The 14,536-nt window shown below is 36.6% G+C and overlaps 3 protein-coding genes across 3 annotated transcripts; all 3 read left to right on the forward strand.

The window, feature by feature from the left end:
• The first annotated feature begins 3,812 nt into the window (after window positions 1-3,812).
• Window positions 3,813-6,749, forward strand: cby1 (chibby 1, beta catenin antagonist). The gene is made up of 5 exons (XM_060890460.1): window positions 3,813-4,030; window positions 4,116-4,199; window positions 4,406-4,511; window positions 4,594-4,706; window positions 5,592-6,749. Exons 1-5 carry the CDS (start codon window positions 3,995-3,997, stop codon window positions 5,670-5,672), a joined length of 420 nt encoding a protein of 139 aa, XP_060746443.1. The 5' UTR covers window positions 3,813-3,994; the 3' UTR covers window positions 5,673-6,749.
• A 1,189-nt stretch (window positions 6,750-7,938) lies between these two features.
• On the forward strand, window positions 7,939-10,002 carry slc16a8 (solute carrier family 16 member 8). The gene is made up of 4 exons (XM_060890474.1): window positions 7,939-8,155; window positions 8,244-8,387; window positions 8,759-9,601; window positions 9,791-10,002. Exons 1-4 carry the CDS (start codon window positions 7,939-7,941, stop codon window positions 10,000-10,002), a joined length of 1,416 nt encoding a protein of 471 aa, XP_060746457.1.
• An 831-nt stretch (window positions 10,003-10,833) lies between these two features.
• On the forward strand, window positions 10,834-13,709 carry pdap1a (pdgfa associated protein 1a). Its single transcript, XM_060859787.1, has 6 exons — window positions 10,834-11,031; window positions 11,372-11,454; window positions 11,560-11,631; window positions 11,798-11,922; window positions 12,014-12,165; window positions 12,351-13,709. The coding sequence occupies exons 1-6, from the start codon at window positions 11,019-11,021 to the stop codon at window positions 12,383-12,385; spliced, it is 480 nt and encodes a 159-aa protein (XP_060715770.1). The 5' UTR covers window positions 10,834-11,018; the 3' UTR covers window positions 12,386-13,709.
• The last annotated feature ends 827 nt before the right edge of the window (window positions 13,710-14,536 follow it).

The following is a 14,536-nucleotide window of genomic DNA, read 5'->3' on the forward strand; positions in this document are numbered from 1 at the left end:
TGCAAATATTAGTGATGAACACAATTGCTGCATCCCAGTTTATCCCAGTTTCACTATGCAAAAAAGGTAAAGTGTAAAGTTATGTAGAGGTGTAATGGAAGATGTGTTAGCGTCTGAATAAGCAGCTAAGACATAGTGACCTTTTACTGCTTAACAGTCTGTGATGTAATCTGTGATAATTGGCTATGAATAAAGTTGTTATGTGGCCCTTCTCATTTAGCAGTTGCCAACTTGAAATGCAGAATAAACAAATATTACGCATTTTGTTTTTGTCATTTTTTAAGACATGTTAATCTGTAAATCAGACCCGAGAGAATATATACAATTACAAATTGACAAAAGTCTGTTAAAACTCCAATTTGAATGTCTATAGCATGGTAGAGAGTCTCTGGTCAATAGGGTTACCTCAGGTAAATAACTGACATAAATACATGTGTCAGACTACAAAGGCAGTGATGGGTCATGATTAGAAAACTAGAGCAGCGAAATTACGATTAGGTTTTTAATAAATGTCTAAGACATAGCTGACATATTTGTTTTGGCCAGGGTTTCTCAGCAGGCTCTTATCACAGGTATCTCTGTGGCTCCTTTCAAATCACACTTGCATGTGGAACTTAGGAATAGTGTGTGATATTGTTTTCTGTGCTTGTATTGATCTTTTAAAGTGTCTGTGTATGGTCATTGAAAACACATTTTAATGCATGTTTTGTTCTACGGTTCTATTTACTGATGGTTGAAAAGTGTATTTGTCATTGTACGGTTGCATATTCTAACAAGAAAAAAAATAAGAACAAGTATTTGCCTTTTCGTGATTTCCTCTATTTTTGTAAATTCAAAAATAAATTAGAAAATAGTTGTTAAACACAGAAAATTAAAATTTCATGAATTGAGGAAAACAGGTTTAGCAAAACATCATTGGAAAAAAGTAATTATAACTAATAACAAGTATAACTAGGATAACTTCTGATAACTGGGGATCAGTATTCCATGTCAAGTCAAGTCAAGTCAAGTTTATTTATAAAGCACTTTTGTTTTTTAAACAACAAGTGTTTGTCAAAGTGCTGTACATACAGAAAGTACACATGGTTTATTAATACAAACACACAAATGAAAGAAAAAATACTTAACACACAATAAAACAATAAAAGAAATCAAGCAGCTCTCACGTGGCATCATATGCCAGACTGTAAAAATAAGTTTTTAGGGCAGATTTAAAGACCTCAAGTGTTTGAGCCTGTCTAATATAGAGAGGCAAACTGTTCCAGAGCTTCGGGGCCACACCTGCAAAGTCTCGGTCCCCCTGCTCTTCAGTTTCACTCTTGGAACAGCTAAGAGCAAATGGTCAGCAGACCTTAGTGCTCTTGACGGAGCGTACAGATTAATCAAATCTGATAAGTAACTTGGCGCTGACCCATTAAGAGATTTAAAAACAAGCACCAATATTTTAAAATGAATCCTATAACGGACAGGAAGCCAGTGAAGAGACGTGAGAATGGGAGAGATATGTTCCCGCTTTCGTGTGCCCGTCAATAGGCAAGGACCATTTGCAGTAGTCATGTCACTGTAGAGTAACTTTGGCCCACTTGTCTTTGCAGAATTGCTTTAATTTAGCCACAAGGGAAGGCTTTCGACTGTTTAAAATACTGTAATGTTATAGAAGAAAACAGAATTCATGGTTCCACCTATTTGATGCCAATTCACCCTGAAACAGAAAAGCATCCTAACATGGTAGGTACAGGGCTATCAAGTGTCACGCATTTCAGTCTTTTGTCACGCTCTCCCGCCACACATTGTATTTCTCACGCAGAAAAAACGTACTATTTATCATATATTTAATATGCCGCAGCGCCCAAAATGTATCAGTCCGCACCACTGTTTCTATGGAACCGGGCAGGAATCAAGCGCGTCTCCCCTGGAGTTCTTAGTCGAGCCTGACACTTATCAGCCAATCAAAAACAGAGGCTACAAAATAGGCAATCAGAAAATAGCACTATTGTATCTGGGTAAGATTTAACGTAACAACTAATGGAAAAAAAGCATATCCTGGAATTGTTCAGAATCATCCTCGTTCACCCTTCTCCTTCCATATTCCACGTTTTTAAAGTTATGTTAAAAACATACCTTTTTGAATCAGCATATAGTCCAGGATGAAATTCTATTTTACTATTTTACTTTTATGGGGGGGCACGGTGGCTTAGTGGTTAGCAGGTTCGCCTCACACCACCAGGGTCAGGGTTCGATTCCCGCCTCCACCTTGTGTGTTTGGAGTTTGCATGTTCTCCCCGTGCCTCGGGGGTTTCCTCCGGGTACTCCGGTTTCCTCCTCCGGTCCAAAGACATGCATGGTAGGTTGATTGGCATCTCTGGAAAATTGTCTGTAGTGTGTGATTGCGTGAGTGAATGAGTGTGTGTGTGCCCTGCGATGGGTTGGCATGCCGTCCAGGGTGTATCCTGCCTTGATGCCCAATGACGCCTGAGATAGGCACAGGCTCCCCGTGACCCGAGGTAGTTCGGATCAGCGGTAGAAAATGAATGAATGAATATTTTACTTTTATTTACAATTTTATTTTATTTTGTTGTGTGCTTGTGTTCTTCTATGTTGTTTTTTTTTTTTTTTTTATCTATTATTGATATTTTATTGTTTTTTTTGCATTGATGTAAAGCACACTGGTCAACTGGTGTTGTGTGTAGTTGTGCTATAGAAATAAAATTGACATTGACATTGACACTGACTCCCACAGAGAAAACCACTGGAGCTGCGAGCATCATTTTGAGCACAGAGTAGGTCATGATCTCCTGTTGTAATGTTACAACAAATTCACAACTTGTTTGACACGAACAATGACATTTTGACTGCTGTTGGAGAATGTTTCTCAGATAATCAGCATGAGTTTTTCATGAGTGTCTGTAACTTAACATTTTTACAGCTTGTTCACTGACAACACCTGCTCAGAACAAGTAGTCTAGGCCAGTGGTTCTCAAACTGGGGCCCTGAGATGGTGCCAGAAAACATCTGAGTAATAGAGGCCCCTGGTTCCTTTTTTCGAAGGTGACTGGATTGAACCAATTTGGGAGGCTATCAAAGATCGCAGCCTTGGTTTTAGTGCTTCCACATTCTCATTCTGATGCCCAGAGGGTATTTTTGATGGTCGGTTTGAACAAAACCTCAACACGAAACAGCTTATCTCTGGACGGGACATTGTCCTCAATCATGACACTAAAAATGGCTGAGCTTGAGCCGAACTGTAGTGTTGTGGTGTTGTTGGGAGCAACATTACAAATGATAAAGGAGTCCAAAAAGGCAACAAACACTTACAATAAACAACACCAGTCATAATCAATCAACCAATCTCTCTCTCTCTCTCTCTCTCTCTATTTATTTGGGGGGGGGGTTCTTGGAGATGTCACTCTTGCCTGTCTTCAAAAAGCCCTGTAGGTATGAACTTCTTATTGTGGAACAAGTCAAGTGAAGAAGCTTTAATTGACTGCTTTAGCTTGATACCAGTTCCATTAGGGTGTTTTTTGTTTTTGTTTTTCAGATGTAATCAGATGTAAGCAGATGTGTTTATGTTCCTCTTGGTTAGTATTGATTGCACATTGGAACATTTCTACAGCCCATTCTGTAAAATGACCTAAACTCGTTGTTGACCAATTTATATTTACATCTATAAGCAGACCAGCTGTTACTCTGTACAGATTTGTTTAATATTTCTGTCCTTTAATTAATTTATTTATTTCCATGGGAATGAATGCGTATAAATGGGACTTTTATTGAATACGGAAGCGTGCCCTCTGTTGCTAAGCGCCACCGGAAGTAGCAACATGTTTACACTTTTTTGTTCTTTTGAAAAACGGACTGAAGAACGGGCTGAATAAAACAAGAAGATCGGTTTTGTCAGTGTATTCTGTTTGTAACTGTAACTAGCTTTGTAGATAATGCTTTAAACGTGTGTCTGGTGTTTCGTAACCTAAAGGTTATACAGCTGTTTCTGTAAATGTTCATTAGCAGTATTAATATCAGCGCATCTCTGGTAAGTTATACACCTGAATATTGATTAAACGTCTTTGTAAACTTTGTAGATGCCCTGTTGAAAATCTTTGCTTATTTTGTTTTAGTTAAAAATGCCTCTTTTTGGCAACACATTCAGCCCCAAGAAGACGCCACCCAGGAAATCAGCATCTCTCTCTAACCTTCATACAGTAAGACTGTCATTACTGTGACTATAATAAAGTTTTCATAATGCTTCCGAGATTACTATTACTAATAATAATCATGTGTAACATGTAATAATACTAATGTAATTAGTTTCTTTTATTTATAGTAATAATAGAGCACACAGAAGTCCATTAATTACTCAATAAATTTATAGTCTAGTACACAAAAGTTTGCATTTGTTTTCTGACAGTTGGATCGATCCACACGGGAGATTGAGTTAGGCCTGGAATATGGAGCCCCTGTAATGAATATTGGAGGGCAGAGCTTGAAATTTGAAGACGGGCAGTGGATTACAGGTAAGACGGTTCCCCTGATTAAAACCCCTCCTACGTTATTTACTTTATTGATGGTGCGTTTAAAGTTTGCACTTTGTTACAGAGTCAGGAGCTAATACATCCAGCAAGGAGGTGCAGAAATTGAAGAAGAGGAATCTGCAATTAGAAGAAGAAAACACCCTTCTAAAACTTAAGATTGAACTTCTGTTAGATATGGTGAGTTTACTCTTCAGCTTACAGGTACAAATAATTCTCAATACATGTTATTAATACAACTCCTATATACATACAATCAAGAATGTAATGATTAAAAAAAAATAGGAGGAAGAGGAAGAGAACCCTTGTACCTGAAGATTTCCAAATACAAACGGCTGTTGTAATCTCAAACAAGGAACTTAATCTCTTTCCCTTCATAGATAGCCTTTTACTGAATTGCCTCGAAAACAGACAAAAAAGAAAGTGGAGCTACTAGATAAATTGGATTGTTTACTGACGTCACTTGCCATGTAATGTAAAGTTTAAATTTACAAAAATGCTGGCCGTAGAAATTGGCATAAGCCAGCAGAAATGCACATTTGATTTCTGCTCATGTAGGGTGCCAATTTAGATATTTGCCAATTTAGATATCATTGTGGTTCAGAAGTGCAATCTACCGGATGTACAAATAGTTGTACATTGTGTATATTCAACAGTAAATAAATAATTAGTTTGTTATGGATAATTAACAATGAATTTACAGAAACAAAAATTTTTAGAATATATATATATATATATATATATATATATATATATATATATATATATATATATATATATATATATATATATATATATGTAAATGTATAGATATAACAGAGAAAATACAGTATAGAACAGAGCAGTAAAACATCAGTGGCTTAAGGGAATCGGTTAGGTTTCAGCAGGCTAAAGTCATCTATAGGAATAATCCATTTTGTACTTGAACACTGTAAAAAGTTAGAAAAAGATTATTATATCACTCAAGATATTATTTTAATCTAAGATGAAAGCGTGTATTTTCTGTTGTTATTCTGTAACATTATTTTTTTTTTTTTATAAAATATTGACTGTCTCATCTTTTAGCTTTCAGAAACCACAGCTGAGTCACATCTAATGCAGAAAGAGTTAGACAACATGAAGAATCACTACAAACAAAAGAAGTGATGGGAAGCATGGATTTTAGATGATTGGGTTTTATTTATAAGACTTCAATTCTTGTGAACTTGTAAAATGTTTTAAAAACAGAGAATATTGAATATAACTGTGCTATGATGTTTGTCTAAAACTTTTTTCCTTTCATCATTGTATAAACAATGAAATTATTTTCTTACTGAAAAAATGGTTTGCTGTGGATGTTTTTCAGTGCTATGATAAACGGAAAGAAAATATTAGAGTCTAACATTGGAGAACTGAAAGAAGTTATGGTAAAATATGAAAGAAGGATTACAGAAAGAGCCGAGAGCTAAGAAGCCAATCAGAATAACAGCTATTACCATTACATAGCAACCAAAAGGTCAGAGTATGAGTAGTATACTGAAGTTTAATTTGTGGTAAAATAATCTCTTTCCTGAGCACACTACTGTACTGTTTTATCAGCTTTTAAGAAAAGGAGATTACTGGGGTTGTGTGCGTTCTAAAATGTGCACACAGATTTGTGGGGATTGTTGTATGTGGTATGAAGCACGTACAGTACGGGTGAAAAGACTGTGCTTTTTTTTTTAAAAGGATTTGTATCGCATTAGTTCTAAAAATGAATACAATTTTGTCATGTTGTATGTGTTTTTTAATAAATGCTGCATCACTAGTATTTAAGGAAATGTTATTTTTAATTGCTTCTCGCATGACAGGCAGACTGTAACCATACATCACTGCAGCCAGGAACAGCTAACTAGCTTGTTATCTAGATTAAATTTATTATCAGTAGAAACAAATAAACAGATTGTTCTTTTCTGTGGTTATAAGTAGGCTGCTTTAGAGAATTCAAGAGGTGGGTGTTGTTTTTTTTTTTGTTTTCTAACCATATTTCTATACAATTTTATATTAGTAATTTGGCAGAACACAGAATCTTGGGTGTTAGACAACATGAAGAATCTTGACTTTAAAGAGGGGTCCAATAAGAGGCTGGCAAACAGTTGTACAGTAACATTTGATATGTTTGCTAAGAATCTGAGGACTCTGACATTATTTTGTGAATTCAGTTGCGTCTATTGCATAATACATAATAAATACAATGTGATAACACTCATTGTACTTGGCTTACATGATTTAAAAAAAATACATTTAAGACATTATTTTAAATTTATTCATTTGTCTTGTCGGAATTTACAAACGTGTTTTATGTATGTGGACCTGTTTTTCCCCTTATAATTATTTCAGTTAATGGATTTAAATGTTCTTTGACTAAATAGTTTATAGGTTATATTTTTAGGAAAACATTGCACAGATTAAGACTTTCAGATTAAGTCTTTCCTAATAGAACTCACTCCTGTGCACCATATCCAATAATTATGAGCTTTATAAGGAATTAGAAATGATTAAGTGGGACGTACAAGGAACACAGGAGCATGGGGTTTATTTGGCCGCAGACTGGAATCATAAAAGAAGAGTCCTAGGAGTGACATAGTGGACTGGACTAAATATGAAAAACTGTTAAGTAACCATTTAACCATTAAGTAAAGAAACATTGCTGTGAAATAAACACAGGTAAAGAAAAGATGTTCCTTATTATTCTTTTATCTGGAATTCTTTTATGTGTGGAAGCGGTGGAGCTGAAATAGCTGTCACATCATCAGCAGTTTTCTGGAAGGCTGCTACTTCTCAGAGTGCTAGTAAAGTAAGAAGGTTTCCTTTTCCTTATGCAAAAATATGTTTTACTATTTTTGTCAGCCTGAAGTGTTTTGTCCTTAAAGCTAAATAATTTTTTTATACAGCTTATTGCTTATTTAGGCTTTGAATTTTGTTTTAATTTGGGGAATCATATAAATGATCTTGGCCCTGCGATGGGTTGGCACTCCGTCCAGGGTGTATCCTGCCTTGATGCCCGATGATGCCTGAGATAGGCACAGGCTCCCTGTGACCCGAGGTAGTTCGGATAAGCGGTAGAAGATGAATGAATGAATAAATGATCTTGACTATATGGAGAAATGGAAACACAGACGATAGATCGATAAATGATTTCAGGGTTTTGTTAGAAGTTTATTCACTGTCTGTTACAGCTGTAAAGTGATTAAACTGATTCGAATGTAATCTTAATGAATTATATTTTACATAAAAATCATTAGCACATGCACTATTATAAGTTCAGTACTAAAGATATCTGGTTATGTGGACATCCATTCATAATCATTTCTCATTCCTGTTTTTAAAACAACCTACAGAAATAGGTCCTTTAAAGATTTATACATTCTCTGCAGGAATTACTTGACAGAACATGGGAAGCAGTGTGGTAGAGAGAAACAGAGTGGATCCTCCAGATGGAGGTTGGGGATGGGTTGTGCTGTTTGGTGGCTTCATTATCACTGGTTTCTCCTACGCTTTTCCTAAAGCCATAAGTGTGTACTTTAAAGAACTGATGCGAGATTTTGGCTGTGGCTACAGCGACACAGCTTGGATTTCCTCTATCATGCTTGCCATGCTTTATGGCTCAGGTAGGAAACAAAGTTAAAACAAATAGTGCATTTCACATGGTTACTCTTGTATGCATAGATAATTCTTTAATTCTTTTTTTCTAAACAGGTCCAGTTTCCAGCATCATGGTTAACAGGTTTGGGTGTCGCCCAGTAATGCTGATTGGGGGATTGTTAGCTTCAGTTGGCATGATTGGTGCATCTTTTACCACCAACATCATCCAACTTTACTTCACTGCTGGAGTCATTACAGGTGAGTAAATGGCGGCATGTGTTTTTTAAAGCTTTGGTATCCGTAGCACAATTGTTGTAGATACTGTAGGGCAAAGTACCATATTGAGTGCATGATACAGTAGAGACATTTCATTTTTCGCAATTCTTCAAGAGTGTCACTGCATGTTACTTAAAGTCTTAAGTTATTATTCAGAACACATAATAAATAGATGTTTATAGTGATTCCAGTTTTATTTAGTCCAAAATTAGGTTGACTGGAAAACCATTTCTCTTTGTAATGGACATACCAATAGTATCTGAGAGACACTGATGTTTATTCAACATTAAACTCTGTTTCCAATGTATAAAGATGTACTGATATAAGTTCGTCCTGCACTTAATTTTCCACAGGGCTTGGACTTGCTCTGAATTTCCAGCCCTCACTTATTATGCTTGGGTGTTATTTTGACAAACGCAGACCTCTAGCCAATGGACTAGCAGCAGCTGGAAGCCCAGTCTTTCTCTCAGCTCTTTCTCCACTAGGACAAGTGCTACTTGATTGCTTTGGCTGGAGGGGAGGCTTCCTGATCATGGGAGGGCTGTTGCTTAACTGTTGCACCTGTGCTGCTGTTATGAGACCGTTGGGATATAAAGTTCGGAAGTCTGCAGCCAGGGATGAATCGAATGCTCATGAGTTGAAAGAGATGCTCCCATCAAAGCCTGGTCAGGAGGAGTATGATCTGGAGAAGGCTCAGTATGAAAACCCCAAGAAAAAGAAACTCCTTGACTTTAATGTACTTTGTGACAAAGGACTTATCATTTACATAGTAGCCAAATTTGTAGTTGTGCTTGGTTTGTTTGTCCCTACAATTCTCTTAGTAAACTATGCTAAAGATCAAGGTGTGCCTGACCAGGAAGCTGCCTTCCTCCTCTCCATTATTGGATTTGTTGACATCTTTGCTCGTCCAACATGTGGCCTAGTGGCAGGACTAAAGTGCATACGAGCCAAAATGCCCTACTTTTTCAGCTTGGCCTTAATCCTAAATGGCCTTACAGATATTTGCTCAGCAAGAAGTACAGACTACATGGGTCTAGTGATCTTCTGTGTGTTCTTTGGCCTTTCTTATGGAATGGTGGGTGCACTCCAATTTGAAGTGCTGATGGGAATTGTGGGTACTAACAGTTTTCCCAGTGCCCTTGGTTTAGTTCTCCTTATAGAGGCAACAGCTGTGCTCATTGGACCTCCTTCTGCTGGTAAGTCACATTCTATTAAAAAAAAAAAAAAAAAAAAAAAAAAATATATATATATATATATATATATATATATATATATATATATATATATATAATTTTAAATTTGTATTTTTACATATTAGAACACATCTCTGAAGAGAATAAGCAAACTTATTCTGTTTTTTTTTCTCTCTGTATACTTTTATTCAGGACGATTAGTGGATACTTACAAGAACTATGAGCTGATTTTCTACATGGCTGGAGGAGAGTTGATGGCCGCTGGCTTATTTCTTGCCATTGCGTCTTACTGCTGCATTAAGCTCCAGAAGAAAAAGGACACACCTGCCATTGAGGACAGTGATACTGAGGGCAACATTAATCATACTAATCATGAAGGCACCCATGCTATGGACAATAGTTGACATTAATTGAAATAAATCAAAGAACCTTGACATAAGGTGCTATTTATGTATGAATAATTTCGGTAGATCCAATTTTATATCAATGTCCTTTCACTTGAAGTGCACTTCATTTGACCAATAAATTATCTTTTGCAGCCCTACGAATCAGTTGAATTGTCCCTTGTATTTTAGATTACATGTTAGATTACTGCTGTTCTTTGGCAATAAGAGAAACAATAATATGCCAGCAGTTGGTTCTTGCATTCATAAAACTCTCAGTGGATTTTGGAGATTGACCATCGTTGTGAATTTATAAGCAACATTTCCACCTATTTATTTATTTATAAAATATTTATACATTTTTTGAAAAAGAAAACCCTTGACAGTAAACTATAGTTGTGTATTTTTATGCTTAAATATCAGTTTGTTTGTTTTTTACTTTTTGCCAGTAACATATAGGGCTTTAAGTACACTTTTATGCGATAAAATTATTGAAGTGTTCGTACAGTATAAACAGATAAATGCTATTGACGGATTTAAAGAAATCTGATAAAGACACTTGGATCTAGCTCAATAAGCGGTATTATACATTTTTGAGCACAAGCATATAATCTGGCAGATTTTATTTTTTACAGCAGTATAAGTATACTGAGACAGTAAGAGAAATAAAGTAAAATCTCAGCCAAGTGACCCAGAGAAAGGTCCAGATTCATCAAATTACTGACTAACTTTGATGTTTCTTGTAGTTTAATGATGTTCTCGTGTTGATCAGTTTGTCACCCGCTCCTCGGTACAGCAGGTGGCGGTATGCAGCAGTTTAAAACCCGTCATTATTAAAAACACAGAAGAAGGAAAACAGACGTCACACTCAGGAAGCGGCACAGAGAAGGTCCCGCACTCGAGGACCTCAATAAAGGCACAAAGATATATTTTTTTTTAAAGAAATATAAAAAGAAACTTGTTTATACTTTTCAGTGAAGTCGTGGTCAGGTTTTTATTCGTGTTTTGTCTTTGAAGGATTGTAGATTATTGTCACGATGCCGAGAGGAGGTAAGTAGACCTCATGTGTCTAGAGCATGTTAGCATGTTAGCTTGTTTGCTAACAGTGTTAGCTTCGTACGGACAAGAAGCTAACGTGTAGATAAACAAAAATAAACCTGCTACTGCTTCAGCCGGTCACGTCTCAAAAGGAAACGTTAGATTAAAATGACCGGCCGTGTGAACACGGATTTATTAAACATTTAGAGATAAAATGCTCCAAAACGAACAACGTCATGAAATGTTCAATGTTGTTGGTTTTTTATTTTTTATTATTTTTTTTTTTAAATAAAGCTTGTGTTTATTGTGTATTTTCTTCATTAGCCACATTTGTTTTATTTGGCTGTTTTAGGGAAAAAGGGCCACAAAGGTCGAAGTAAGCAGTTTAGCAACCCCGAGGAAATTGAGCGACAGATGAAGGCGCAGAGGGAGCTGGTAAATATCTCATGTTTGTTTTAGCGGCAGTCAAAATTGTCGCAAAGTTTTACTTTGGTGTCTTTAATCCTCTCGGTCTCTGATTGATAAACCGTGTGTTGGCAGGAGGAAAACGGTGATGTCGAGAAAGAGAGTGCATCAGACTCTGAGGAGGAAAGTAGCAGTGACGATGAAAAAGTAAGACGACACTTTATTTCTACATATACTTTGTGTCTCTGTGTGTGTCTGTCTGTGTCTGTTTGACTATCTGTCTGTATCTGTGTCTGTTTATTTGTCTGTATCTGTCATATATACCGTGTTTTGCTAACACATTGTTTTCTGTTTCCCTAATTCTGTATGAAAGAGTCAAAGAAGGAATGGGGTACAAGGGTTAATTGAAATTGAAAATCCCAACCGCATCTCCCAGAAGAGCAAAAAGGCTGCTGAGGTTGATGTTGAAGAACCGAGAGAGCTCACACGCAGAGAGAGGTAGTGCTGAACACTGGAGGATTCAGACTTGATTGCTTTTTCTGTTGTGTTTTAGCTAAATCTGGTCTGTTTATAAATGTGCTGATTGCAGGGAGGAGATCGAGAAGCAGAAAGCTAAGGAGCGTTACATGAAACTGCATCTGGAAGGAAAGACTGATCAGGCCAGAGCAGACCTTGCAAGACTGGCTATTATTAAAAAACAGAGAGAAGATGCGGCAAAGAAGAGAGAGGAACTGAGGAAAGGTGAGTTTATCATGTTGGGTGAAATTATAATGTGCACAATGTACACTAGACTCACTGCAATACAATGTCCATGTGCAAGCTACTTCATTTTTAAGTTATTTTAGTATACATTTTATTCGTTGTAACAGTTTTCTTTCGAAAACCTGAAAAAAACCTTTTGTGTTCTGTTTTATAATCTGTTTCAGAAAAAGATGCACAGGAGGCCAAATCGAAACGTTAAGGCTCGTCCCCATCCTGAGGACTCTGTTAATGGGGGTGGGAGGGAAGGGACCAAATTAATTAGGGAAACAGCTCAGGGTGTGTCCAGACACTGTCCTTTTTATCCTTCACTGGCAGGGACAGGTGGTGATTTGGACATTAAGAGTCACATCACATAAAGTGGGGGTTAAAGACATGAATTCACTGTTTTGCTTATTGGTACCTAAAACAGGAAGCAATAAGCAACAACCACAATGTCCTCATGTCCTTTCCCCTCATACCTCTGATGTGTCCTGATCCTACAGCTGCAAGTTTACTCTTAAATTTGCTCTTTTGCTATGTTTTAATAAAGCTTTGGGTTGTTGGCCACGGTTGCATTCTTACTGACGTCACCTGGCATGCTACTAGAGAGTAGGATAGAGTAATGAATGGAGAAACACTAGCAAACTTGTAAAACATCGGCTCTTATTCTGACCTTATTGCTGTATGTTTTTTATTCTCTGTGGATAAGCTACACATATGCTTCCTGTTTTTTACTTAACAAAATGTTTTCCCTACTTATTTTTGCATGCTAGTTGCAAGATATATAAACGAATAAAAAATGCCAGTAATTGTACACCATTTAAACACATAATTGATTTGTTCATTTTGAATGGATCTTCAGCAGTATTAATATGCACACCTATTATGTATGCTTATAATCAGAAGTTTTTAGTACCCCCTTTTATTTTGTTTTGATTACATTTCTCTGTAAATGCCTTTTTTCCTCATGACCAAATCATGAACATACCTCTTGTATATCAGGCCTTGCTCACACTGGGTTTTCACATCTGTCTAGTGTGATGTGATCAGACATGGACCAATGGATCAGCATCTTAAATGCATTTCCAGTAACCACATGGCTATGACACAGTGGATTAGGTGGTGCTTTGTATTGAATTCACACTACAGTTTGTATTGTCATATGCATTTAAGTCGTTTGAAGGATCTGATTTTAGCGCATGCTTAAAGACGCAGAGGAACATGTTTCCACTTGTTCCTTATGCCTTCAACTTGTGATCAGATCACTCAGGGTGAATGTAAATACCATGTCGGAAAAGGGTCTTTTATGCTTCAGCTTTTTGGTGGGACTTGAATTGCCTTGATTATTAGCGGAAGCAATATTTCAGTGATGCAAATGATGAAACATTCAGCTCAGTTTGAAAAGGAATATATTTACATAAGTGTTTGAAAGATTTGTAAAGTGTTCTCCATGACTGAAATATTTAGGTGCGTTATTGTTGGGGAGTAATTGGATGTGTATCTCAATTTGATTTTGTGGTTTAGAAATAAAAACAGTACAATCATTTGTTGTTCTTGTTTTTCTTTTTAAAAAATACATTTCCACCTTACGCTGGAGTAGTTTAAAGTTGCATATGCAAAGGTGTGATTAATAAACTTTGTTGGCATTCATATCAGATGCTGTCGAGGATTTTTCACATCCACTTTCAGCTGAACCAAAATGGACCGTATTCAACAGGATGAGATTAGGCTGTTTTTGCAGTCTGACATAATATTACTGGATGAAGCCCCTGACAGAATCAGCAAAACATTCAAGAACTGCAATCAGCTGGCAAAAGATTCCTCAAAAAATTGTGTCCATTAAAGCCACTAGGGGCTGCACTACCTCTCTGATACTAAAGTCATGAATTATCCATGTGAGTTCAGGCATTAAGTAGACTTCATGAAACTTTTTTACAACGTTTCCTGTGGCTGTTGTGCTTCTGCTATACTTTTAGCCCTGTGGTAATGAATAAACGCCGCCTTAGAGAGGTCACGTGATCCTCGACTAGCCAGAGGAAACCAACAACCTCAAAATCCTCAGCCATTTCAGCATCAACCAAAAATACATTGTGGTTGCTATGTCCTGTCTCTCACACATGCTGTTTCATTTTGTACTAATTAACAAGGCATTAGTTTTTAATGATGGTTGAACTGATGTCCAAACCTCTACCACGAAGACCGAGTGCTTTGAATGATGAATCTGTTCAAATTTTAATATATTTAAATGAGAAATTATATATTTTCCAGTGCCCTAAGTATATTTTCCAATCCCCTATGACCACTGAGAGGCAGTCCTACATATAAAACCTGTTCTGAGATTGTTAACACCCACAGTTGACTTTGAAATTGA

The sequence above is a fragment of the Tachysurus vachellii genome, chromosome 2 (genome assembly GCF_030014155.1).
Source record: "Tachysurus vachellii isolate PV-2020 chromosome 2, HZAU_Pvac_v1, whole genome shotgun sequence".
NCBI classification, from domain to species: Eukaryota; Metazoa; Chordata; class Actinopteri; order Siluriformes; family Bagridae; genus Tachysurus; species Tachysurus vachellii.

Coding starts and splice junctions, on each gene's coding strand:
- slc16a8 (XM_060890474.1), top strand. CDS start 7,939: ATGGGAAGCAGTGTGGTAGAGAGAAACAGAGTGGATCCTCCAGATGGA. Junction 8,388..8,758: donor CACTGCTGGAGTCATTACAG/GTGAGTAAATGG, acceptor AATTTTCCACAG/GGCTTGGACTTGCTCTGAAT. Junction 9,602..9,790: donor CATTGGACCTCCTTCTGCTG/GTAAGTCACATT, acceptor ACTTTTATTCAG/GACGATTAGTGGATACTTAC.
- pdap1a (XM_060859787.1), top strand. Junction 11,923..12,013: donor GAGCTCACACGCAGAGAGAG/GTAGTGCTGAAC, acceptor TGCTGATTGCAG/GGAGGAGATCGAGAAGCAGA. Junction 12,166..12,350: donor GAGAGAGGAACTGAGGAAAG/GTGAGTTTATCA, acceptor AATCTGTTTCAG/AAAAAGATGCACAGGAGGCC.
- cby1 (XM_060890460.1), top strand. CDS start 3,995: ATGTTCATTAGCAGTATTAATATCAGCGCATCTCTG. Junction 4,512..4,593: donor AGACGGGCAGTGGATTACAG/GTAAGACGGTTC, acceptor ACTTTGTTACAG/AGTCAGGAGCTAATACATCC. Junction 4,707..5,591: donor TTGAACTTCTGTTAGATATG/GTGAGTTTACTC, acceptor CTCATCTTTTAG/CTTTCAGAAACCACAGCTGA.